This window comes from Pterocles gutturalis, unplaced genomic scaffold (genome assembly GCF_000699245.1).
Source record: "Pterocles gutturalis isolate BGI_N339 unplaced genomic scaffold, ASM69924v1 scaffold404, whole genome shotgun sequence".
In the NCBI taxonomy this organism is placed as follows: Eukaryota; Metazoa; Chordata; class Aves; order Pterocliformes; family Pteroclidae; genus Pterocles; species Pterocles gutturalis.
The window spans coordinates 84,433-111,328 of record NW_010135310.1 but is presented as its reverse complement, the minus strand read 5'-3'; the positions used below and the strand labels follow the sequence as shown (position 1 = coordinate 111,328).

Below are 26,896 nucleotides of genomic sequence, written 5' to 3'. Positions count from 1 at the left end.
GTGTACATGGTCCTGCTTGGTCTGGACAGCCTGCCTCATCTGCCTTTGTGGGCTCGATGTGGATGTGGCGGGTGAGCCTGACCCTGAGGTTAACAGATGAACAGATGTTCTTGAGCATCTGGCATATGCCAACTTCACTGTGGGATTAGTCACCCGTCTCAAAACTAGGTGTCTAAATCTGTTTGTGGATCCATCTGTGATGACTGCTGTCTTGGAAGAGGCTCTAATCTCCACCAGAGCATCTAAGAGTTACTGTAATGCAAAAAATTAAAGTGTTTGGAAACATTCTTTCAAACCCAGATAGGTTTTGCAATCAAAAGCAGCTTTGTATGGCTTGAATTTCAGGTTTGGATGTGTCACCCTTACTGGGGAAAAAGAAGTAACAGTGAGTAACCAAAGTAACGGATGTGATTAATAGGCATTGGCTCCAATTTCTTTTTTTCACCAGGAAGAGGTAATAAAGAAATAGTCATGCTGGGAAGCAGCCTTAAACTGACTAAAACCCATTCGTTGTGGTGAGCTTGATGATATGGACATTACATCACTGAGACTGATTCCAGTTTTAAAGCCAATGCCGTCTGCAGGCTGCAGCTGGTAAAACCCTCCAGCGTGGCTTTGTTGCCATCTGATTTGGATTTTACCCTGTCAGAGGCTGGGCTGATAAAGATGGTAGATCAGGGAGTAATATCGTACTAAATGCAGCTGCTAAGATGAATTACCTACTGGGGGCTTAGACTAAGGGTTGTGAAATGAAGTTGGCCAGCAGTCTGCACTTGTGGAGTGATCCTGTGGAAGGGAGTTCACCTTGCAGCAGGAGCAAGGCTGGAGGGAGGTGAAACTTCTAGAAAGTGGGGCCAGGAGTGAAGAGGATAAGGTGAGCTGATCCCACTCTCCCCCAAACCCAAACTTTAGTTTAAAACACCATATTCCAAAACCACAGCTGATATCTTTAAACATTTCCACATGTGGAAGTTTCACCGTAGCCAGGATTTGTATTTGCTCTTTGTCAGTGCACTGAAGCAACCCAAGACTAATGAAAGCTGAGGGTAACTCTGGCCCAACCTGTGTCAGTGGGCTCTCTATCATCTCTGAGGTCTTAAAGTGGTTTTTATTGCCTTGCTGTGGGATTTGACCTTTGTGGGCTTTAAAAGGTTCTTGGCAGGGGCTTGGCTCTGCTTAGCAGTGCTTACCTCAGACTTAGCGATATGGTGTTGGCATTTGTGAGTGTCGTTCCCGTATCTCTGACACATGGGATCGCTTGTTTGATGCCGATGTCAAGATGGTATTTCATATAACATCCGCAGTTTGCGCTTAGGAAGCCAACAAGTAGCAAGAGAAAGGAGATGTTGCCCTGAATGAGCATGCCATCCGGTGCAATAGGAGTCCACATCTAGTCTCTCACTTCTGAAGACCTGGAAAATGTGAATTTGGTCAGCTGTAGGGGACCATAGCACAACCCCATTCTAGCACATTGCTGGGCTTGGCCACCCTCCATGTTTTTGAGAGGCTAACTGCATGATTTATGGATCACAGAGCCTGTGTATTCTTGCCTCTCTGAGCTCTGGGAATGGGCACCTGGAGGTGAGAACTTCTGACCTGGAATCATCTCCTGAAGAGGTACCAATATACTAGGAGATCTCACCTCAATCTGGCTACCTAAGGACTTGTTTACATTGGAACATAAATTGCCTACATGCTCTTCATAACAGCCAACAAGAGGGATATTGAGTGTTTGTATAGTCCCGAGACTCGAGGGTAAAAGAAAATACCACGATGTCACTTCTGGAGCTCTGAATGACATGGTGGTGACTGTGACTGATGAGAGTGCTGTAGCCTCATCTGTCACTCAGCTGTCTCTCAGATGTATTATTGGCATCTTCAGTACTAGTTAGCAAAGGAATAAAGGTGCTTAGATATGACAATTTGGCATCCGGCTAAATGACCTCCTTGTCACAAATCCTTTGATGTGTATAAGGGAGATGGTCCCATTTGGGGGCTTTGATGTTGCTCTTACATTTTTTCAGTTCAATCTGTTATGTGGAGGATGAACACATTGACTGGTCAAAAAACCAAGAGGGGAGACCAAGCTAATTTCAGCATTGGTGTAATTTTCCTTCAAAGTACTGCTGTTTGCTTGCCTTTCCATTTCTGGGAATGCACAAGGCATCTGTGCTTAGAAATTGTGTGAAGGGAAAACCAGGGAAAATTCCCTGTTGTGACCAAAGGGAAGTCTTTGAAGTGAATTCTTTGTCAGATGTTGTCTGTAGTTTCCATTTCTTTTTTCAGGGCTGGAAAAATATTACTGATGCCAAGCGAATGGCTCAGGCTTAACATGGGGAAAATGAGAAGAGTATCTGGTTTTGCCATGTGGGAGCCTGGTGTTAGTAGAGTTTAGCTGGATCTTGTAACATGGGTACTTCAGATGACTTACTACCACTCCTGCATTCACCAGATGTTGGTCCTCATTAGGGTTTGGAGGTCAGTGGCAACAGTAAAGACTTGCATAAATTGTGGCTGTTTGCTACAAGAGCCAAGGAAATGGAGCACTACAAGAAACCTCCACAATGTTGTGTTGCAGTCAAACGGGCAGCCACTTACCAGCAGTCAGAGATCAATATTGCTTAACCTCTTCAGTGGTGACCTGCATGATGGGACAGAGTTTGTGGGTGGTACCTAACTGGACAGAACAGAGGTTAGGGACCTCAGAGGAACCTCAGTGGACTGGACAAACTTTGTGGAATGTTGTGAAGTTCAACAAGGGCAAATGGAAAGTTTTGAACCTGAAAACCCCTCTGCAACAGCACAGGCTGGGGGCCAGCTGGCTAGAAAGCACCTCTGCAGAAAAACGGACTGAGGAGTCTTGGGGGTCAGCAAGTTCAACATGAGTCAGTGATGTGATCTTGTGAGAATGGTGGCTAAGTGGATACTGGACTTCATTGGTAAGAATATTGTAAGCATATCCAGGAGAGGGTTTATTCACTCTCTTTGGCACTCCAGTACTCCACTTACCTGGAGTACTGGACTGTCCAGCTTGGGGCTCCCCAGATAAAAACATATGTTGAAAAACTGGAGCAAGTCCAGTGAAAAGCCACCAAGCTGTTTGGGAGCTGGAGCACACCGCATATGGGGAAATGCTAAGGGACCTGGGTTTGTTTAGTCTCAAGATGAGAAAGCTCAGGGGGGATCTTAGTGCTGTTTTCTGCTCCCTAATAGGTGTCTCTTATAGAAGACTGACCTTGGAAATGCATAGAAAATACCCAAAGACCAAAAGCAACGAACACAAGTTGCAGTAATGGAAATCTGATTAGATATAAGGAAAAAAATTCTTCACCTGGAGAGTGGTTTAGCCCTGTAACAGGTGCCCAAGGAATTTGGGGAGTGTGTATCTGTGGAGATTTTTGAAACTTGCCTGGGCAAATTCCTGAGTAACCTGATGCAACTTCAAAGCTGGCTGTGCTTAGAGCAGGAGCTTGGACTAGATAGGCTCCAGATACTGCTTCCAACTAAATTATTGTATGGTTTATGTGCTGCTGTCCCCACAGGTGACTTTTGCCCTGTGTGTATTTTCAATATTAAGTTTTGCAAAAAGTCCACATAAAAGAGGCTTAAAAAAATCTGGGTGCCTTACTTGCTATGCTAGGAGATTTCATCCCCATCTGTAACTGAACTATGTATAGTCTCTTCTGCTTTTCTGCTCGTTTGGCTAGTGGAGTTTGTGCTGGAGCCACCTGGCAATTGGAGAATTGAGGATTTCACTCCTGATATTTGTGAATACAGAGGCCTGGTCTGCACCTGAAGAAGCTGGGTATCTAGGGCTACACGTACACATGTTTACTGTGTCTACATCATAAAAGAGCAGTGTCAGGGCCTGGGCACAGGTACAGAAAATAAATCTCTACTGTTAAATTGTAGCCTGGTCCCTGGCATGGTTCATTGCCTTGGGCCAGCTAACACTCTCATAGGCAGTCCAGAAGATGGTTTGAGGTTGGTTTAGGACAGGGACTGGGTATCAACACTCTCTTTTAGAGGATGAGTGCTTAATGGCATGGATGTGTGTTGTTCCACCACATCTGGCCTCAGGGACAGGCAATGGACCAGTGCAATTTGCCAGTTAACTTGTAGATGAACAGCATAGGCTGGCCCTGGGCACTGTTAAAGTACAAGCAGGGACTGCAGTGTTAGGACCTGCTCTGGAAGATGGAGCTACATGGAGGAGGCTCTCTGCTTGGGTGTTATAACTCAAGCTACATCAGCATTGGTAGTGGGGCTGGGGAAGGGGCTAGAGCAGGGTCCCACAGCTCTCTGTAGGCAGCATGGCATGTTGTTTTCAGTGGATAGCATGGACAAGGCAGTCCTATATTGCGGAAAATAAGGTGTAGCTACTACCTGATAAAGGTACCATCAGGATTGTGCTCACCTCCTGTCTACACATCAGCTACTCTGTACTGAATATGATGAGAAAGATCCTGCTGCCTGGCCCTGCGGCTGGTTGACCTTGTGTCCATGCAAATAAACCCTCTACCATGTACTCCTGCTCCTTTCCTTTCCATCCACAATATCCAGGGAGACCTTCTGCAAACTGATGATTGGGAATAGCCCTGTTATATCTCAGACTATATTGCCTGTTTGAGGTAATGATAGTTGGCAAAATAATGTTAAGGAACGGGGTAGCACTTAAACATGGGGGATAATGGTGTGTTCAGATTTGAGCCCTGTTGGGTTTCCTCGTGCAGATGATGCTGCTAAAGTCAGTATGGATGGAGACCATAATCTGCTCAGAACTGCATGAGAGGAAGGAGGTCATCAATACTAAGACATGGTATTGGTGTGCTGAATCTACAGATCCGGCACCTTGGGGATGGGGCCAACAGCTCCTTCAGAGGTCAATTCACTTTGGTAAGGTGGAGGGCAGAGTCCATAGTTTGTTATTGCTCATTCTTACAAGAGAAGTGTCCCAAAAGGTAACTATCTCTAATGATAATGCATGCAAAAGTCTTGTCCTGCCTTGGACAGGACCAGTAACAGGTAACTCCCAACCCTCCCGCAGAGGTAGTATGCTCCTGTGCTGGGACACTCCCCTGTGCAGACAGCCATGGGATGCCTTCTGTTATGTGTGAGAACAATAACAAATCAAAAGAATAGATGATCTTCATGAAATCCTGTGCAGTGCTTAGATTTGATGAGTTTTGCTAACTGCATGCCAGATGTTTCCACTGGAACCTCTGACACTCCTTGGATCAAAAATCCCCTAAGGTAGTTTGGGTGGTTCAGTATGAAAATGCTCACATGGGGCCCTGTTCTTTTGTCATTTGCAGCATGTGAAATAAAATGCTGCCTTTGATTTGAGAAAAAAACCCCATGTTGCTCTCTAGGCTTAGTTTTCTGTGTCTTTCCTGTGTCTCTGATGGCTTTCGTTGTGCTGGTTCTACCATAATAGCTTTTGGGCTTCATTTTCCCTTTCCCTATCTCCTAATTAGTGACCAAAAGGGGTTTGTATTCCTTTCCCTGTAGCTTTCCTGTTGCTTTTAGCAACCCCTTAATGTTGAAAGAATGGCTTCTTGTCAACTTCCCCTTGTGCTTGGCCCTGACTGGACAGTCAAACAAACTGTCTAGCACCTAAAAGTTCGAGAGCTTGTCTGTACAAATTATTTTCACCTTAGATGAGAAAACAAGTGCAATCTGTCTGATAGAAATAATACTTTGGAAAAGAGACTAGACTAGACGAGACTAGATTATTTCAGTTGGAAGGGACCCATGATGATCATCTAGCCCAACTGCCTGACCACTTCAGGGCTGACCCAAAGTCAAAGCAGGTTCTTAAGGGCATTGTCTAAATGCTTCTTAAACACTGGCAGGCTTGGGGCATTGACCGCCTCTCTGGGAACCCTGTTCCAGTGTTTGACCACCCTCTTGGTAAAGAAATGCTTCCTAATGTCCAGTCTAAACCTCCCCTGGTGCAGTTTTGAACCATTCCCAGGTGTCCTGTCACTGGATCCCAGGGAGAAGAGCTCGGCACCTCCCTCTCCGCGCTCCCTCCTCAGGCAGCTGTAAATATTTACTTTTGGAGCTTTGCGTATTTTAGAGTCCTGAATATGACATTTCTACTTGCATGGAATAAACATAGTTAACAGAATAGTTCTACTTACATGGTAGATGGTAACACTATAATTATTTGACCTCATAGTAACCCTCATTAGACTCAGAAATACAACCTCTAAGAGCAGACAGGGAGACTGATCACCTCTGTCTGCAGAAGGGAGCCAGAGATGGTGACTTGAGACAACTCTTTTGGACATAGCAAAGGCTAAAAAAGCCTACCCAAACTCTCCCTGTCTCTTCACTTCAAAATGAAACAAGCAAAACCTGGAAAAAATCAACATACCCAAATCAAATCAGAATTTTACCCTTTCCCAAACACGATCTCCATGTCCATCTCCCTTACACCTGTGAGGTGGGAATTTGCTAATAACTTTGCATGTTACTGCGATTGATTGTATTATCAGACAGCTAAATAAATCTACACGAATTCCATATGAATATTACAAGTGTAGCATTAATGTATTTTCTGTTCATGTGACAGTCTCTTAGTGTATGGGGAAGCTTGTAGTGTTTCTGGATAAATACACTGGAGAGAGACTCGTAAGATCTGAGGCTTTTTCCATGCTCTGCACTGATTTGCTGTTGTTAGTCCTTCTATTTTTCTATGACTCTGTTTCTCCATCTGTTAAAATAGGGATAATGATACCTGTCTTAGAGTCCTTTCAGACCTTTATACAATAAATGCCGGGGGAGAAGGAGTTAATTTTATTACGGATGGCCTTTTCCCTTTTAAATAAGCCATCTTTTATTTGCAGCCTTCTTCCTATGGATGTATGGGGGTTTCTGATTCTTTTTGGTAATTGCCTTTCATAAATTTACAATTTATTAGAGGTGTTTGAGAGTCAGATACACCTTCCCGTGTAAACACAAAGATTTTAAAATACTCATGGAAAGCTCATATGTATATGCTCTCACAGTCTGCATGTGGTAAATTTTTTTAGGCAATTTCTGATGTGACTGGACAAATATTCACTAAATAGGTATCATTTTCCTTTTTAGAGTGTCAGTCGGCTACTGCTCTCCAACTCATGATCAAGCGCTGTCACGGGAAAAGAAGTTGCAGCATATATGCCAGCACCTATGAATTTGGAGATCCTTGTTACCCGGGCATCCGAAAGCATCTTAATGTCATCTACACCTGCGGTGAGCCAGAAAATTCTCTGACTCTCATTGGGGTATATGTTTGATGAACAGTGGTGTGTGGAGAAGGGCAAGGCTTGGAATTGTGCATAAAAAGTTGTTGAGCTTTCAGCTGGCTCGTGGTGATTCTCATTTGGTCAACACAGGACAGCTCTGTGGATCATGAGTGGTTTAATTCTGTCTCTTTTTCTACTCTTTGGCTTGATAGAAAAAGCAGAGAACATGGAAACGATATTTTGTTAACCCATTCAACACTGCCTCTGCAAGGCAGGAAGATCTGTTGGTGGAAACAGTCCACTCAGCAGATGCTTGTACCCTGAATGTTAGCATCCTGCTGTTTCATCTGGCTGCAGCAAAGCTGTGGTTATCAACAGGATCCTTATTACTTTGTTCTGTATTTTATTTTGTGCCGTAGAACAAGACAATCACCAATCCATACTCATCCATGGCATTAGTAGAAAATCACTCCCAAAATCTTCAGGTGAACATTGCAACATTTTCCTAACAAAATATTGTTATTTGAAAAAAAAAATAAACAGTTGGAGCTCTCAGTTGGGAGCTTAAGTCATAGTGTTGAGCAGACACTGTACTCCTACTTAACTAGTCATCTTATTTTGCAAAAGAGAAAAAAAATGTTCCTCTCTGAGCTCTGTGGTATGAAAACAACATCAGGCCTGTCTTCTTGCAGTGATGACATTTTGGTCATTTGTAGCTGATATATTTGAAAATATTTGCTTGAGAGTTTTGCTTATATAGTTGTTGCTAGGATCAGCTCAGTGTCTCTCTCTCCGTTCCTTTCTACATCCACCTGGAAGAGGAAATTCTGGTGCTATTTTGAAACTGCTGCGTAGATGGCTGAGCACGTAGTGGAGGAGGTGCTGCTGTGTCCTCAGACAAGAGGAGCTCTGTGGGTCAATCTCTGCATGCTGAATCTATAGATGGTATTTGAGATGGAGTCCCTATGGCATTTTTTATAGTTCCTATAGCATGGCTGATGTACCTTGAAAAGCAGAGAGAGAAAGGCAAGAAGAGCATCAGGCTCTGAGCTCCTGCCTGCCCGTTGTTTCATTTGGCAGACGTGGCAGGAAGGTTGAATTTTTTTTTTTCTCTTGGTTTCTTTGTTTTTGTTTGAAATGATGGAGCAAGAAGTAGCAAAGCTATCTATGAAAAACCTTGTGAATTTTCTAACAAGGAAGGTGATGTTGTTATATCATTTTTCTTGTAAAGAGACTGGAGAGAATCTCATTCTCATTGGATTTGGCAGACATAAAAGCAATGCAGCGAAACAGGAGCTCCATAACTCAGAAATCCAGGGAGAAAGCAAACAGAGCCCCATAATGTATTTCCAAGAGGATATCTCCTTCAAAGGCCTCTGCAGCCTTTTTCTGGCATTATGGTCTTGGTCCCAAAGTCCACTACAAAAGGCATTAATGATCTCTTAATCTGACCTTAACTTTCCTGGTCACAGCCTAACTGCATCAGGAAATGAGTCACACCTGAGAGCACAATATGGCATGTTTTGCTTTTTACTGGGTGAAGTCTGCCTCATCCTTTGAAGGTGGCCATGGCTTCTTTCCAAGACCATGATCTCAGACATGTCTCTGAGATGGATTTTGTGATCATCAGACACATATTTCTCCCCTCAAACAGCAAAATCCTTCAAAAAGCAAAAACTAAATAAACAAGAAGTCAAATACCAGTCCCATGTACGCCTTCCTGACAAAAGTAAATCCTGGCATTCTTTTAAAAGAAATTATAAACCCAAGCAATTTGATGTTCTCACGGTTTAGAGAACAATTTTAGTGTACAAAACCTCCTGTTGGATGTCTCTATTTCAGGTTTCCATAAAGCTGCGTGCATTACTGCTCCTGGTGTGGTGTTCTCCTACTTTCCCAAAACCTGTGGGAGTGAAAGGGGACAGGCTTTGACTGACAAACGTGACTGCACTCTCCCGTGACCTGTATCTAGATACATATCCCTGTTCCCCGTCTCTTGTAGGTGGAAACACTTGATCCCTGGAGTGCAGGATGTGGCTTTACTGGTATTCACTGGAGAGCGGTGAGAGACGCAGTGTAACGCAGGCATGGCTTGGGAAATGTGATGGGTGTACAGTGTGGGTTTCTCTGAGCATCACTTCAGACTTTCTCACGGCTGCTTCAAATGAGCATCTCCCATCCCACTGGGAGGAGTGACCGAGCGGCTGTGTGATGCTTTTGCTGCCTGGGGTTAAACCATGACATTTTCATGCAAACATTTCCCATGTGAGACACTTCAGTAACTATGGGGACAGGGCAGCTGAACTCTGCTCTTGGTGCTAAAGCATGGAGAGGGCTGGAAAGACAAAAATACATCTTCTGCTGATAGCAACAGAAAAAAAAAACTGCTGAGAGAGTAATTTATGAGGTGATAAAGGGTAATATTAACTGAAAACTCATGTGTTGTTAGCAGAAATCATGATGCTTTTGCTGAGGTGGACTTTGTGACAGGCATTACTGTTAGTGTTGGCTGTGTAGAGCAGTGACTAGTGAAGAGCTAGTGAGGTGACTTATCTCCCAGTCCTGGCAAGAGAACATCTGCAAGAGCCTCTCAGGTCAGGACGTACAGACTGTTCTTCTCTGGCTTGACAGCAGGAGCTGAGCCCTGTCCCAGATCTCTGAGAGGTAAACAGATGAGGCAGCAGCCTTGATTTCTTTAAGCCATGTCCAAATTTCTTGGAGGTTCATTCCTCTAGCCTCCGTGTTTTATCGGATGTGAGAATTCCCGCCAGACATACACAATTTTGTTAATGAATCTGGATTTAAGTAAAAGTGTCATCTAACTTTGTGCACAGCTGTAGTTTTGAATAATTTGTTGTAATGACTCCAGCCAGTGGGAGTGTCTGAACTCAGTGGTTCTCGGTATTGTATTATATCCCTTTGCATCTTGCATTAAATGCCTATTGGCATCACTTAGCTGAGAGGGAAATGCTACAAGTTACCGTGTATGTACAAGATGATTGAAACAGGCAAGTAACCAGCAGCCCGATGCGATAGCGATCTCTTGTATGCATTAGAGTCCTATTAGCCTAACTAAGGAAACAGATGAAAAATCCTCCAACGTAAAAACTTTCCAAACTTGAACCTTGGCAAGAGCTGAAATACTAAATTTTGGTCCAAAGCCAGATTTAGCTAATGGGATGGAAGGTGGGATTTTCCACTATGTGGGTCCTGTTACTGCATTAATAAATACACTTGGTTATTGTTTTGAAAGGAAAATGCAAGTTAATTCTGGGAAAGCACATAATGCGTGGTGGGGTTGCTTTCTGAGTGTAGCAGCTGTAACTAGAAGGAGATATAAAAAAATCAGCTCTGTCTTGTTTTTTTAAATACACCTAAACCCTCAGAGGATAACAACAAATAATAGAGTATTAATACAACTAAGAAAAATAATGCAACAAAGACTTTCTCCCTTTCTTACTGCTGTGTGTGTCCCTGTTCCACCCCCCCCACCCCATATCTCTGTGTCTGTCTTTGGTACAAAACATTGTATTCATAATATCTGTGGGTAACTTATTAGGGTCATTACTGCTGTGTTTTTGTACTTACTGATAAAAGTTACTGTACTCCTGACCTTTTCCTTTTTCTTAATTGTCCACTTCTTACCTTCAAAGGCTCCCTTTAATTCTCTAGATCTCTTTCCTCTCTAGTATTCTAGACTTGTTTTTTTGGCCTCTGCTGAAATCCTAACTCAGCAATGTATTAAAACATTGTGTTGGGTTTTTTTTTTTCACATGCTTAATGCCACTTGGACTCAAGGAAGTGTTTAAGTGTGTGCTTTATTTTAAGACCCATGCATAAATACCATGAAAGTTAAATATTTTCTCAAATACTTCCTTGAGTGGGGATGAGGGGCTTGTCTCTGTGTAAAGAGAAACTTTATTCTTAGCACTGAAATTCAACGGAGCAATTCAGAGTGCCTACTGTCCTGAGTGCCAGACCTGCCTCCCTGTGCAGTGGATGGAGGCTGTAAATGTAAACCCTCTGCTAAGTACCTGCTACTCTTTGAATACAGACATGGGTGACGATGAGACACAAAAAAAAAAAAAAAAAAAAAAAAAAAAGAGGATTGTGTATTTCTTTGTTTCTTTGTCTCTAGACATGTTTTGGTCCTGATGACTGGTGCCTTTTTATTACCTTTGTTAGAAATACGTTGGGTAAAATGGAGGAAATAGGGCCTTGGATGTGTTTTTGATGTGAATACCCATTGTGTGTTTAGATGTGTGTGTGTGCCTCCTGCTTGATTCATGCTCGATGGAGAGAAGTCATTGGGCTGAAAGCTAATGAACTGCCATGGTAACTCATAAATTGCTCGGAAAATCCTGCAGTTCTGCCACATTAATAATCTTGCCATGCTGCTTTATGAGGCAATAAGCTGAGTCCCAGAGGCCAAGCACTTCACATCCCAATGAGAGAAGCGGTCAGGTAAAGGATAAAGCGTGAGTGCAGGGAGAGCAGCGACTGTTTCATAGTGTCTGGTGGTGCTGGGATGCCAAATGGGGTCAATGAGACATGGTAGAGACGCTCTGGGTGATGGGGATGTGCTGACCTTTGCTTTCTCTGGGTACTTGGGAAAGCAGTCTGGCTTTCTCCAAAATGATGTGTTTCAATAAATATTCCATCAAGTTGGATTACAAGGTCTGTGTTAGATAAGAGAGCTCTGAGGTGGTTGGCCTCATGATGGTGATGAGGGAGGGAGGCTGAAGAGCTGCACAAATTCTCTCCTGTCATCTCAGAGGGACTGTGCTCTAGTCCATTAGCTCCCATGCAGTAAATCTATCAATGCCTCAGGCTGGATGAATGGAATGGTTCTTTTTGCTCTTAAAATTCATGAATTCATGAATGTAGAAAATGCATTTTTATCACTGCAAAACCACTTTCTGTTGCTATAAAAAACAATGTCCAAAATCTGCAAAAAACAGAAACGGAGAAATTCCAGACTTCCCAGAAAGAACAAAAGCCTTTTAGAACCTTTTGAAACAGGGCAATGCAGACAGGGCCTTGCTAGAGAAAGACAGACACAGAATATATAACGCAGACTTCCTTTCTTCAAAAGTTGCAATAAAATTGGTGTTTACAAACAAGAAACCATTTTAGGCAACCTAGTTCTAGAAATGTTAAACTGAATGCATAATGTTGGATAATGTCTAACTGTGATCTTTGTGTCATTCTGTAAAGCAGGACTCACAAAAGTATAGATTTAAAACTCATGGCCACATAGTTTGACCTACCTAATAAATAAAGAACAGAATAATTATATAATATAATTCTGTTACATGACTATCTTCAAGGTCAAGACACTGGGTTCAGAGATGGTTTGGGACATCTGTTCAAATCCTCTGTCTTATTTTCCTAAGATAATAGAAGTTTGTCTAGTAACTTTTGGATCAAGCCTATGCTTTTCTTCAAGCTATAGTGCATTTTTTAAAAGCTATCCAGTCCTCATGTAATGACTGCAATAATGAAAAATTCATAAAATGGGATTCATCTGACCAAGTGCAGACAAAAAAGCCACAGAGATTTATAGTGTAGATGTTCCTATCTGAGAAAAAATCCTTTTACAGGTAATGGAGAGAAACAGCTGTTTTTGAGGCACAAATCATCTCATCCTAAAGTAGGTGCCTGAAGGAGATGAACTGTGTATTTGAAGGGACACTTCTCCTGTACTGACTGTAAAGGGAGCTTCTGGTGCTCAGCTGAGATATTGTTACTTACATGTAGGATCACTGCAATGCAGATATCTACATCTGATTAGATGGCTTTCAACCACCGTGTTCTTATGCAAATGCTCCTTTTGGTCTTAATTGTCACTGCCACATAATGATAGAGATAATACTGGTGTTTTCTCCTTGCATTTATTGGTTTCCACTCCCACTGTTTGACTCGATCTCCAATTATCATAGATTTATCCAGATAAGAGTTCTTAAGGGGGATTTCATCCTCTCAGTGCTGAGAGATGACCTGTAGCCAGAGAGGAGTGTTAGAGCTGAAAACATTCTCAAATAGCAGATCAGCATCTTGCACCACAGCTCAGGGTTATATGAGGCTCCAGACCTGGGTTTGGAGAAGGATTTTCCTGTTAATTGGATTTGCTTGGCATTGAGGTCCACTTAATTTCACCTTCATAAGTTCCCATGATGTTTCTAGGAGTTAGGATGGGGTTGATAGCTTTGCTGTCTTCTTTGAGTGGCTTTCAGGTTTTTATTCTTTTGGTCTTTTGTTCTCATGGTCAGATTTGTTGTAGACAGTCAGGGACTGGTATGGGAGAAGGGACAGAATAGATTTTCATTGGTGAGGTAGCATCTGTTGCCTATTCCTGCAAGCGAATGGACTTTTTGAACCTCCTTCCTGCCTTTTACACATCTCCATCCAGAGGAATATAATTCAGACATTCTTATAATTCAGATATTCATATAATTCAGATATTCATATAATTCAGATTCATGGCACCGATCTGCTGGAGATCATGGACTTCCTGGAGGAAAAAGCAAGATGCCATCTCTTTTGCTGACCCACGCTAAAGTGAGCGGTGCACATCCTATACTAGTGGGCTTGGAGGTACCTGCTGATAACAGAGACTAGGGTAACTGCCATCTTAGGAGAAATATGCTATAGAGGCAAAGAAGTGTTTAGATATAATGTTAGTGATTGCACAACAATGTGAAATATGAGTGACACGGCCAGGAGCAAATTCAGCTGGTAATTAGAAAAGGCACAAACAGCCTGATTAGTTTGAAGATAGACCTTGGTAAATTAGGTAATCAGAAGCTGCCATTGTGGTGCTCCTGTTTGTCTTTTCTTTCTGTACATCTCACTGTAGCTTGGTTTGAATCACACATCCAGAAGAGACCGAACACATCTGGCCTGGCTGGCCCAGACACAGCAGCTCTTCATTACCAGGGCAGAATGAGCCTGTGTCTGACATAGACTAGGGTAAATAAATATTCTGAGAAAACAGAGCTCTGCATCTCAGGTGGAGGAGGATCAGGTAATGCTGTCACCTCAAGGGAAAGGCTTGAAAGCCCTTTGATTCTTGCAGAGAAGAAATGGAGACCTGGAGATAAAAATCTTTGCCTTGGGGATGGGGAGGAAGGAAGAATGGGCTGGAGGAAGCAGAGGGGGAGTTCAAAGGACAACTTTTAGGATGATCCTAAGCAGAATGGGCTGTAAGACAAGTGCTGCCTTACAATTAGGCAAGCTTTGCAAGCCTGCTGCTCCTGCATCTCTGCCATCACTGGGAAACATATAGAGCTTCTACTATGGAAAAAAGGAAAAGTCCCATAAAGAATTAGCTGAAGTACTCTGCAACCCCCACTGTTCACAAGGTGTGTGCACCTGAGGTCTTTATTTCTTTTCTCTTTGTTTTTTGTTTTGTTTTGTTTTAGTTGGTAAGGACCATGGTCTAAAATGCACCAGAGGAATGCATCAGGGCCTTGCTGTGAGGTTCCCGTTGAGGGTAAGGGGCTGCTGCAGGTCTTTTGCTCAGGGTCTGTGCTGCTCCTGGTGAGGGGCTGCTGCAGTTACAGCCATGGCTGGATGCAGGGAAGGGTGGTTGGACTGTCATCCTGGAGTGGGTGATGGCAAGGATGGGAAGGAGGCAGGTGGGACTTTGTTTCATTCTGGTATTATCCACATATTTTAGAAATTTAAGAAATGTCTTAGAATGGATCCAGAGTTTCTGTTGTAATAAATGCAATGCTAAACTGTAACATAACAGAGATTTTATGGTGGCTGACAAACCTTTGAGGTTTCTAAACAGATTTGCTCATTGAATGATTTCCTCTGGCATAAATATGCACATGTCCTTGGGGCTGAACACCAATCTGCCAACTGCAGAACTGATTTGAGGCTGGGGGTGGATCTGGGAGTCTGCCTGGCTGTCCTGAGACCTCCTTGGTTGACCAGGGAGGACACAGCCTTGAAAGCAGTTGTGATCCATCGACAATTTCACCCCAGCAAAGCAGACCTACCTGAGGATGATTGTGCAAGAGGTATCTGAATGTAGTTTATCTAAAGGAAATCTTTCAGGAAGCCTGGAGAGATAAGTGGAGCAGAATTAAATTTACATGGGTTATCTGTATGGTGATTTTTTTTTCTGCAAGCATAACACTGCTGTCCAGACTTTTTTTTTTATTTTTTTCTTTGGAGGTACTGACTCCCTTAACGGTGTTTTTTTTAAAGTTCTGGCTATTAATAAGGGGTAGATATTACCATTTTATTGTCACAGGCTACGTTTTAACCTGGGAACCTCATTGAATAGCCTCATTAAATAGCGTTACTGTTGATTCTCCATGCCTGTCCAGACCTGTACAGGTTTCAAATACAGTAATTAACAGTCATGTTGCCAGGTATGAGTCTTCTTTACTGAGAAAGGCGGTAGGCAGCCAGTCTGCCAGCCCCTTTCATGCAGGAGACTGCAGGCTATAGCCAGAGGAATGTCTCAGCAATGAAGGGCTGACCCTTCATTCAGTGATCACCCTAACTCCTCCTAATTGAGGTTAATGCCAAAAGCATTGACACCTTGATGCTAATTCATTAGTGCCTGGAGGCTACTGGAGATTGCTGACAGCTCAGTGAAACCCTCATTAGATTAAATTTAAAGGGAGTGTTTGACACCATGACCAATTAAGATATATTTGCATGGATCACTTATATATTTGCTTTTCCTTTTTGAAAATGTATCAAGACAATGCCATTCCCTCCCGCCATTTACAGAAGGATTCACAGCTGGTGTCTTTCTCCGAGCACAGGCACATTTCTCTGCTCCGTGCACCACTGCCCTGCTGTTTCCTAGCTGCCCTCTCCTCTTTTTCTCCACTTTAATGTGAAGCAAACAGGACATTCTCTGGGATTTGGAAAATCCTTGTTCCTGACCATGAAAGGGGAACTGGAGGAGTGGGATAGAGTGGGGAAATAAGTATAAATTTTGTGAAAGCCACCAAAGATGCAAATATATGCGACTTACATGATGGGGTCCCTTGGTACCATTGCAGTTTGTGAGCTGCTGCTGAAATAGAATCACAGCAACAGCCACTCAGGGGTGTCTGTAGCCGGTTGATGAAAGGTGTGTGGACATTAAATGTGTATTTAATTGCTGGAAAGTGCATTTATGATTTACACAATGTTGCCATGCCCACAGGCCTCAGCAAGGTCTGTCCTGTTGTGCAATGCAGTCGTTAAGAAGCAATCCCTGCTATGAGTAATTTGGTGGTTACATAGGCAGGGCCAGGCAAACTTTGGGAGAAAGTATTAGTCTCATTTTATGCATGGAGACGACATTTACACAACGGTTTATGTCATAGGAGCTGAACCCAAGATCTATCAACTTAATGCCTTGCCTCTTCATCCCTCCTCCCTACCTAGTAGCTTGTTGGTGTACATTCTGTGGTGACTTTTTGTTAGATGAGTAGGTCTATGTCTTGTTCTCCAGGTGGATTTTTCACCATATACTGGATTTCCTGCCTATCCTTTCTTACATGAGACGAAAAGAAAACAGCAGGATGTGGCAAGATAATTTCTATTTTTTTCCTGTTTTGAACCTGAGGTCTGGCTCTCCATGGCCAAAACAACTCTGGAGGGAGCAGGCAGCCATTAACACCTCCTGCCCTGCATGAATTAGGCAGGCCATGGAGTTTCTTTGCCTGACATGACTGACATGACTTGTATGATTTATAATGGCTGAGTGATGGCCAACCTGGGCCTCTTCAGCCATGTGTCACTAAAGAGCATTTCTCTTGTTCCAGTCCAAGTTGTCAGCTGGGAGAGGGACAGTCATGGTAGGGTATAGAGGCTGACGTTTCTGTGTCTTCCCACTACCCAGGAACATTCCCAGCCTCACTTCATCCTTCAGTGATATAAGAGAAGTCCAGAAAACCACTCTTTTCCCCCACTTTGAACAGTTTCTTGCATTCCTCCTTGATCTCTGGAGCCCAAGGCATGGCTATTTTATCTTTTGGCTGTATGGAGGTCTTCAAGAAACTTTACTAAACATTCATCTGACATCTACTTTTCCTACCTCGATTCCATGACCTCCATTTATTCAAAGTGTGTGCACCCAAACAGTTAATGCACTCTCAGACAGACACTTCAACTACTGTTGACAGTGGCTACTTTTCATGTCCCGTTTTAGTCATTGTTTAGCTAAGCCATTCATGTTCAGCTCCTTTAATCTTTCCTCATAAATCAACCTGTCCAGTCACTCAATTGTCTTTTTGTTGCACTTTTCCACAATTACCTGTATCTTTTAACAAACACTGAGCAGGCTTATATTATTTTTCCCCTGGGGGCCAGCAGAGACTTACAATTTCTTTGCCGTATATCAGCAATGACTGTTGTTTTGGCATCATACAGTACCAGCACCACTACCCAGGAAGAAAAGCTGACTCTCTTTCTGGAATTTCAGTCCCAAGTGTGCTGCTGATCAGTATTTTGCTTATTTTCCCTCATTTTTGTAGGTGAACCGAGCCAATGAAAGTAGCAATTTCTGAATGTCAGAATAGAGAAGCGTTTCTGTATGGGGAAAACAGGATTGTGGGGGACAGTACCAGCATCCCTTTCTGGCTGGTTGTGTTCCCAGCCTTCCTAATACAAAGGCCTGAGGCCTTAAGCATGACTGATACTGCATAATATAAACAATGAAGCAAATCCTACTAAATCCCTTTAGAAGATATTTAACTAAATTCCTAACCCATGAGGCCACCCTGGGCTATCTCTTATCTTTAAAAACCATCTCACAGCTGCTTGAAAAGCCTCTGCAGGCTGGTTAATCCAAGTAGATGGACCCTTGGTGTTGGTGCCTTCAGGGGAAGAAGTGAAGGAGTGAGGGCAGAGACGTGGAGGTCTTTTTGAATGGGTGTCACTCCATTGCTGTCCAAGCCAAAGCCTCAGGGAGAGGAAGACACCTGGTGGTATGCAGCTCCATCTGGAGTCCAACAGACCTGTTCGCTAGCTGGCCAAAAGTTGCCTCAGTCTGGATGCTCTTAGCTCACAGTGACTTGGGGAAGGACTGCTTTGTAGATGTAGATATCAGGGACTAGTTTGTAGATGTGACTTGCACTATCTAGTCCCTAGATCACATTTATTTGCTTCAAGCTTTGATAAAATTATTGTACTACTTCCTTTAGAAGAAAAAAACCCCTCTTGGAACAGCCAAGAAATGCCTTTTTTACAAGGGTGCATGAAAAATTAGAAAGAAAATAAATTATCTTGTAAAAGGGCAAAACCCTACCATATTTCTCCTTCCTCCTCCTTATCAACAAGTGTTGCCTCTTTAATTTTGGACATGCATGGCAGTTAGCATGGTCCAGAGGATGGGCACTGGCCTAAGGCCAAGAGGCTTTCTTCTTAACCCTGATTTGTCACCAGCTCTTTGGTACTGGGCAGTCACTTGGCTTCCTCCTGGCTGGTGTGGTTGGGCTGCAGGTCCTAGGGCTGTTTGCTCAGCATCCGGCATGAGAGAACAGCAGCCACGCCACCTCCCTTGGGCTTTCAGTTTATGCCTCTAGTGCAGACATGATCACACAGATGTGATGAGTCTCTGCTTTCAGTGCCTACAATTACTGTTGAACTTTATTGACATGAAGCTTTGGAAAGATCAGGTGTTAAACTCCTGCCTAACATATCTGTTGTTGTCACGATAATTCACTCAGTCATGAATTCAATGACTGTCTCACATTTCTCTTTAATTTCTTCTGAAGTATTGTTATAAATCTTATTGCTATTAAAAATAACTAATGTTAAATTCTCTTCTCCCCAGGATTTATCCCAGGATTACATACTAACACACATTTTTAACATGCTGTATATTGATCAAAGGGTCTGGCTTCTGCTGTGTGCAAGCTGTACCTGATTCCCACAAGTAAGAAAGGCAAATTTTCCCCTCTGTGCTATTAGAGATTATCAAAACCTTCTGCAGATGCTTTGGGTATCAGTGAAGAATGAAGTATAGGATGTCAGTGCTGCGTTGTGGCTCACTTTTGAGAGGATCGAGCCACCTAGTACATTGGAGTTGGAATGTGTGTAATGTAAATTTTCTGTCAGATGTTTCTTAGCCTATTACAGTATTAACAAACAAATGGATTTTCTTTCCTTCCTCACCTCATCATTCTTTGTCCCCAGAATTGTGCTTAATTAAAAATGAGTAAAGAAAATGAAACGGGGAAAGCACAGATATTGGTTTATATTTTTTGTTTTTCTTTCCTTCCTGTTCCCATTCAGCATTGTCAGAGTAGTGATTTTCTCTTAAGCAACACTTAGGCACATGCATATGTTTGCATTTAATTTCCAGATGGGGAGGAAAGCTTCTAATAACAGTGCAAGTTGCTGCTTTATAGATCTGCATGGCTGACTTACCTTCCTTTTGCAGCTGGCCAAGAAACTGCTCCTCATACCCTGGGATGCCGACACACTCCTAGCTGAGCCAGGCTTTTTGACTTTCAGGCTAGAACTGGTGCAAGAAATGATTTACCTGTCCCAGACTACAGAAAGTTTCACCAGCTCTTTACATATGTGAGGCTGGCTTGCTCTTGGGTTCAGGATCATATGAACCGCTTTACTTTTTGGCGTGATGGTTCTTTGTAGATGTGTTTCCTGAAGTCTTGAGCAGATGATAGGTTTTGTTCAAGGAAATGTATTTAGTCATTAGCACTGACATTTTGGTTAGGGCAAAAATATTTTCCTAACTGAAGGGACTTGTAATGATTCCTCTCTGTTTTGCTATAAGATGTCTTGGAGGGAAGGCCATGTCTCTAACTGCGTCTCAGGTGTCTTGTCCTGGCTTGGAGAGTTGTGTTTTCCTGAGAGACCTCACTGAGCCAGTCTTAGATCTCAGTGTAGCTGGGTCTGGCCTACAGATGCTTTTGAAGTTCAAGACTAAAGGTTTGGACTAGCAGTGGATGCAATCTTGAGTGTAAGTAGAGGAGTGGAGAACTGAGTGCATGAGCATATTGATCTGAACATGAATGCCGTTGCAAATAGGTATGTTATTAAACACGCCCTAATGCTGACCAGATGTAGCCATCTACAGTATAATCAGCTACATGTGGACTAGAAATGCTGGCCTCCCCTCGTTATCAGTGTACAAAAAGAAATAGGCATTTCTAGGTTGTGGTTCATCTCGTTTTCAAGTAGATGGCTCAGGCACCTTTACAAGTGATTGCTTCTCTCTTTTGTTTTTAAATGAACCCATGGTGACTAGACCAAGTGTGAACATTTGCATTGTTGACATCTAAGTTAGATCAGATCATTCATACCTTGAATGAGTTTTCTACAAAATGACAACTGTTTGTCATTACTTTCCTGAGTCTTCAAACCTCATGATGTATAAATTAAGTTCTAGCATCTTGTTGATTATAAGTTTACTAAACTGCTTCAAATCTTTTTTCTTTTTAAACTTAGTGATCTTTGATACTTTTATGTCTTATTATCAGAAAAGACAAAAATCAGGTTTGTAGTTCAATAATAGCTGCTTTCGGGACATAATGTCTCTTTTGAAGGGTTCTTATTCTTCAGTGGGTTTGTGTTTTTTGGGATTCACGTTTTGATTCCAATACTGAATGTAGCTGTCTACAGGTCAATGAGATATCAAAGCTCCTGCAGTAGCCAGTGAGCCAAGGAAACTTGGTTTTATACTGACTAGATACTGAGAGCTGAGTTGCCCTTAATATGCACATAATTATATTGTAGACAATTTATTTTATTTATAGGTCTTGCCTAATATTTGCACACTCAGTCTTTGATGTTTCAGCCTAGGGCCTTTCAAAAGCACTGGACACTCATGCTTAACTGGATCATGGGTATTTGGCCAGCTGAATTATTCTGAGACTGTAAAGACCAGATCAGTGCTGATAATGATGGGAGCTCACACGCCTAATATCCATGTGGGCATTTACATTGGAGACACCTAAATGCGGCTGTCTGAATCCAGGGCTTACTCCTTCCCCTTCTTGTCACTGTGCAAAGATGAAACCCTGGGAAGGGTTTATCTTTTTCTAAGGGATGCAGTGGTCCTAATATAGTTTCATTCCTCTGGCAGCTGTCCCTATGGAGGACAGCAAGAATGCAAGAGAGAAGGCTACTGTTGCTATCTGTTTGTTGGTTTTAGCCATCTTTGAAAACAACAAATCCCAAAAATGGACATGGCAGTATTATCCTTCTTATGGCACAGAAGAGCAAAGAGCCTCTTCTCTATTTCGAGACATAAAAGGAATCCATGTCCTTCTGAAGGGCATTTCCTTTTCCCAGATAGTGATAAAATAAAAACTTTCCCATTCTTTTTATTTCAGTGGAAACTTACGCAGCTCAGAAGCAAGGGTTTGGGGTTAGGGCTTGAGTGTATAACATGGAAAACATGATAATTTGCAAACAGAAATGCTTTCTAGCAACATGAGAATAACAACTTTCTGCAATCAAAAGCTCCTGGTGATATTTATACACTACAGTAATGCTCTGGCAGGTCCATATTTTGCACACCAGCTTTGTGGGATGTTTATCCACAGGAAAGCAGCTGGGGTGACACCAGCAGAGCTCCATAACCCTCCTGCCTTCTGACCGCAGGGCTGTCCTGTGTGCTCCCTGTGCTGCCAGCTCAGCGCTGACCATGGCATGGCCTCGCGTCCCTGGAGATGTGTTACTCCAACTGCCTTATTCAAGTATGGGACGTCCTGCCTGATTTCGAAGACATGTTCTAGCTGGACAAGGAGCTGCTTGCTTTGACATCCTTTGCCACCTGGAGAAAGGACCAGGGACCCTCCAGTGGAGTGAACACCCCAGTAACACAGTAACTTCTCTCCAGCAAAGCAGAACGTTTAGCACATGCAGCTTCCAGCTAGACCCCACGGCCTGGGATGCTCTCCAGGGATTACCGAGCCCTGATCTTGGCAGAAGCCCGCACAGCCTGGTTAGAGCCCCTTCCAGCTGGCTCCGAGCCTGCCAGGACCATCTGCCAGCGGATGTGTTGCAGCGTGCCATGGCTTGGCCACTTCACTGTCCCTGCACCATCCTGGGAGGTGCTGTGTTGGTTCAGTGCCCACCAGTGGGAAATCCCTGTGCCAGGGGGAATCCCCCCGACTTGCAGACCTCAGCATCTTCTGCTCCCTTTGTGTCTCCCAGGCAGCACAGAGAGCAGGGGACATGTCTGAATACATCGGGGAGGCAGCTACGACCTGCCAGGAATCCCTTTGACACCGCAGCAGCCACCGCTCTGCACCAGTTTGGACATTTAGCTGTGTTTAGGAGAGTCCCTGTGGGCTACACTCATGCAGTAAAAATGTTCCCTGGCCCTAAAGGCAAGTGGCATGGCATGGCTCGCATTTGAAGAGACAAACTCTCTATACCCAGGCTGTTTGCAGTGCAAAGTCCCCTGGCCGTGCTGTCCCCCGGACCATGCCAGGGTGCTGTTTGAGTGGGCACAGGCCAAAATATCTCTGGGAATGTTGTTAGTTACAACATTTGTACAATTGCAAGCCAGTGCTTGAACCCATTAGTTTATTAAAATAGATATGCCCTGGATTTGACCTCCTGATGAAGGAGGTTTATTGATCATCATTCTTCCAGTCCCTCTTTGTTTATTCTTCAGTCTTTCTGGGATAACAGGCTACTGCATTCAGGAGCCTGGCACACTCAGAAGCATCCCTGCTCCAGACCAGGACAGCATTTCTGCCAGAAAGGGCTATGGGGCTGCAAAACAATCTCTTACAGGGGAAGTGTTGAGACAGTCTGGTCCTTGTGTGATGGAGAGCAAGTCTGTACTGGCCAGAGAATGGCCAGCGAACCCTGAACGTGGGAGTATTTTCTGCCATGACTCCTGTGACAATGGGAGAGCAAGGGAGGGATAGAGGAGGGGGCTGTGCCCTGCTCCACTTTTTGCTCTTAAGTTGTTCTCAGATATTTTTGTCCTGTTCTTTCTCTTGTTTTTGTTGCCATAAGGTTGGCAAAGCAAACCCTGCTAATGCCAGTTGTTCCTTCCACAAGCGAGGCACAGACTTTTGGCTGTTCAGCAAGTCTCCTCCTTTTCCTGGGCTCCCCGTCTCAAAGAGCAGTGGCTGCTCCATGTGCCTCTGTCTGGTACATTCAGGGCAGCAGGATGCCTTCCTTCTGATAGTAATGGCTTTGCTTGTAATTTCTCAGCCTTTTTGGAAAGAAAAAGAAGTCATTGGACAACATCTACCATTATTTAGACCGGTGGTGGAAATCAAGCTGGGATAATTTGATAACTTGGAAAAATACAGACTCCTCAGAGCAGTGTTTCTTTTGGACATGTGCATTCAAGTAGCATTTAATTTATTTCTTCAATAAAAAAACCCCAATAATACTCTTCATTAAATGTTCCCAGTTCAGTCTGAACTCTGACTTGTTTTGAAGGTGCTTGGGGATGCATTGTGTAGCCAGGAGAAGCTGGAGCATTTCTAGCCATTAACCAAGAATGAGTCTGAAAGGGGCTTTGGGGATCAGAAATGAAAAGGTATTGGAGTAACCTTTCTAGCCAGGGTTTGAATCCCTTCTTAGACAAAAGCTAATGCAGGGAGAAAGGCCAAACTCCCCGAACACACTGGGCAAAGCAGCTCAGTAAGCAATGATGACTTGTCCAAGCGGGTCCTAGGACCTGCTGCAAAATCTTTTGGTTTTTGAGTCAGGTCTCAGATGATTCTGTTCTGCCATAAACACCGAGGTCCAGCAGTAATTGTAGACCATGGTGTTCATTTTGGTCACTATGATGTTATTATAACCGATTCCCAGTCCACAAACACACCCTGTTTCCTTTGCTTGCCCAGCAGCTCTTGTGAACCAAATGTGCTGTTGAAAGGGAGATGCAGATTATGTGGTTTCCTTCAGCCTTTCAAACATGTCATAAAACCAGTGGAGCCAAAGTAATCATCATTATTAGCAAGCAGACTTGGAGCCTAAGTCTGAATCCACTGTGAGTATAAACAACCTGCGTTCGTGTGCATCCTCCCTGCCTTTGGTGACTAAGGATTCACTGTGAGATTAGGAGTTGAAGGCTCTGAGATAATAATTTCAGCTGTGTGCCTCTCAGGGCTACAAAGCCCATAGAATATCAGAAAATTTATTGCTGTGACTTAGTCGCAAACTCCCTGGAGTGGACGAGGGTTGCGGACCTCACGATAAATTGCGCGTGCTAATATTTAGCAAATGATAACGCAGACCTCAGAAAAGTACAGAGAGAGGAAAATATATTCCCAAGGGCTGATAACTAATGTAAAGAGCCAAGAAAGAGTTCAGAGTGGGAGGGAATTTCCCCAGCTTCCCTCCTCCATGGCTAAGTCACTGCCTCACTGATGTGCTGCACAGGGCCCAGCATTGATCCCTCCAGCACCAAAGTTACTCCTGGCAATAGTTCAGAATGTACAAACTCACAAAGCCCCGCAGGCAGAGCATACCTGATGTTTTCCAGCCCCAGTTGGAAGGTGATAGAGGCTATATTTGAAGCAACTGAAACAGCTTGTGGCTAAAGCTTAACTGGTTGATTACAGAGCTCCTCCAATGCCTCCATGCCATCAGCTCCACGCACAAGGTGGGAACTTTACTAGACCATTTCCCTGCCACCACCTCCCAGCTAATCCCTTTCCAGAGAGCTAAAAAAATCCTCTGTCTTCTTGCATCCACCTGGCAAGGGTGTATCCCTGCCAGATATATCCTTGTAGGTGGGATGTGCCCTCCTGGAAGAGTCACGTTCCCTTACCGTTAACCGAAATGTGCCATCAGAGAGGATGAGACACACATGGAGAAGGGGCCAGGCATGGTGAATTCCTGGAGAGTGAGTAGAAGGGGATGGGAAGGAGGAATGAGAGGGGCAAGTCTCAGCCTTGAGACATGATGGGTCTGCAGTGGATGGGGCTTCTTCCTCTTGATGCCTGCAGGAGTTCTGTACCTATGCCATCACCATATTCTGACCTATGTTAGAGGTTGGGTTTTTTTGCCTAAAATATTACACACAGAGAACCTGTTTATTCATCCCCAACCCTGGCCCTGTGCAACACAAGCTTGCGGTGTGCTGTGAGTCATTACAGGGTGATATTGTAGTTTAGAAAGGCCACCAGACAGTCTTCTTGGGGGAGCTGCCAGTGATGGAAGATACCCACTTCATGCACTGCCACTGTACTTAATCCACAGGTGGAATGGGGAGAGGGCAGAGGCAGAGGGCAGCAATTGCCTAATGGCTTTAGGTGTTACTTTGGGGTAAGAGGTGTAAAATGACACAGGTAAACAACTGAAAGTGAAGGGTAAGGCTTTGCTTGCAATGGAATTTAGTTCAGATATTTTTCCATCAGTTGTGAGAAATGCAGCCTGTTGGTGATCAGAGAGACGGTCATGACACTTCTGAAAGCCAAAGATTAGGACTGCAGCCTGTGTCTAGTGTGATGTGTTTGGCCTCATAAGGTGAGAATTAAAGTTTCCTGTGTGATTATGTGGAAACTGGAGTAAAACATACATTAAACCAAATCGTGGGTCATGCATTTCAGATGCTGGAAAGAGAGAAATGATAGATAGCCTGTGGCAAAATCTGATGTACGTATGTGTGACTGCAAAAGATCAGAAGAAGGCATAAGCATCTGATTTAGAAGACTTGTACTGCAGAGGCAGATTCGTAGCATATGTTGAGAGCTTATAGGGAACAGACCACGCATGCAGTATGTGATACCACACGCAGAGAGAGCTAGTCCACTGGAAACTTCATTCTCTTGGGAAAAAGATCATGGAGAAGCATTTATTTTTAAGGGGCACCCTCATGTTTTATTTATTTGTGCTTTTTAAAAAAATATTTGTCATGATATTTGATAACATTGCATTTCATCACTCTGAGACGTGCTGCTTGGGAAGGCAGGTTTGGAGAGTACCTGTGCTCTGCTCAAACCCATTTCCCTGTGGTTGCATATCATGCTAGTCCCATTATTTGACTATTCTGTGTCCTGAGAGCAAATTGTGTGTTGTTAGGTTTAGGTAATGAAGTATATACTGGGAGAGATGCACTGGAGGAGGACGTCATAGATTAATAGACCCAAGGAGCAGGCCAGTGATATGCTCACAAATAGTAAGTCCAACCCTCCCTCCTGAGTTTAAAAATAAATTAACATGAAAACTGGATACTTTCAGACCCCTATGTGCTTAAATCAGAGCAGAAGTGCCATAAATAAACCCACTCCTCATCCTGGTTCCTTCCCCACGACACAAGGGAGCTGGCTGTCCTGCCTGTGCCCTCCCTCTGCTCCACGTGACAGCTTGTTTTGTGAGCAGACTGAAATACCCTGCATTCATCCTCCAGCTATGGGTGAGCAGCAGCCTCCAATAGTTGTCTGCCCTCTTGCTGGCGTGGAGACGACTGGTGGAGGCACATCCCCACTGGCCAAGAATCTCTCATCTGCAGTGACACGCAGACCCTTCTGTCAACATCTCCTTCATTCCAGATGAAAGATCATTTGGGTGAGGCCAGGGGGAGCAACCTTACTCCCTCACATCCTTTTTCCAGTTACTAGAGGCTGCTTCCAGGGTATTGAATGGGCAGCCAAGGCCTCTTAGGGCTCTCTCTGCTGACATCGTCACTCAGCATCCTTCTGCAGCATAGCTGAGGGGAACGGAGAGGCTGCTGGCTACTTTCCCGCCCCCAA

The 26,896-nt window shown here is 43.7% G+C and overlaps 1 protein-coding gene across 1 annotated transcript in view; it reads left to right on the top strand.

Annotated features, from left to right (window-relative positions):
• Positions 1-7,098: 7,098 nt before the first annotated feature.
• Positions 7,099-26,896, top strand: part of LOC104467864 (protein eva-1 homolog A-like) — a gene marked incomplete at its 5' end in the record, with an annotated part of 103,353 nt that continues 83,555 nt past the window's right edge. The window contains one exon of the mRNA XM_010081819.1: positions 7,099-7,242. Coding sequence (XP_010080121.1) covers positions 7,099-7,242 — 144 coding nt within the window. The remainder of the gene's footprint in view (positions 7,243-26,896) is intronic.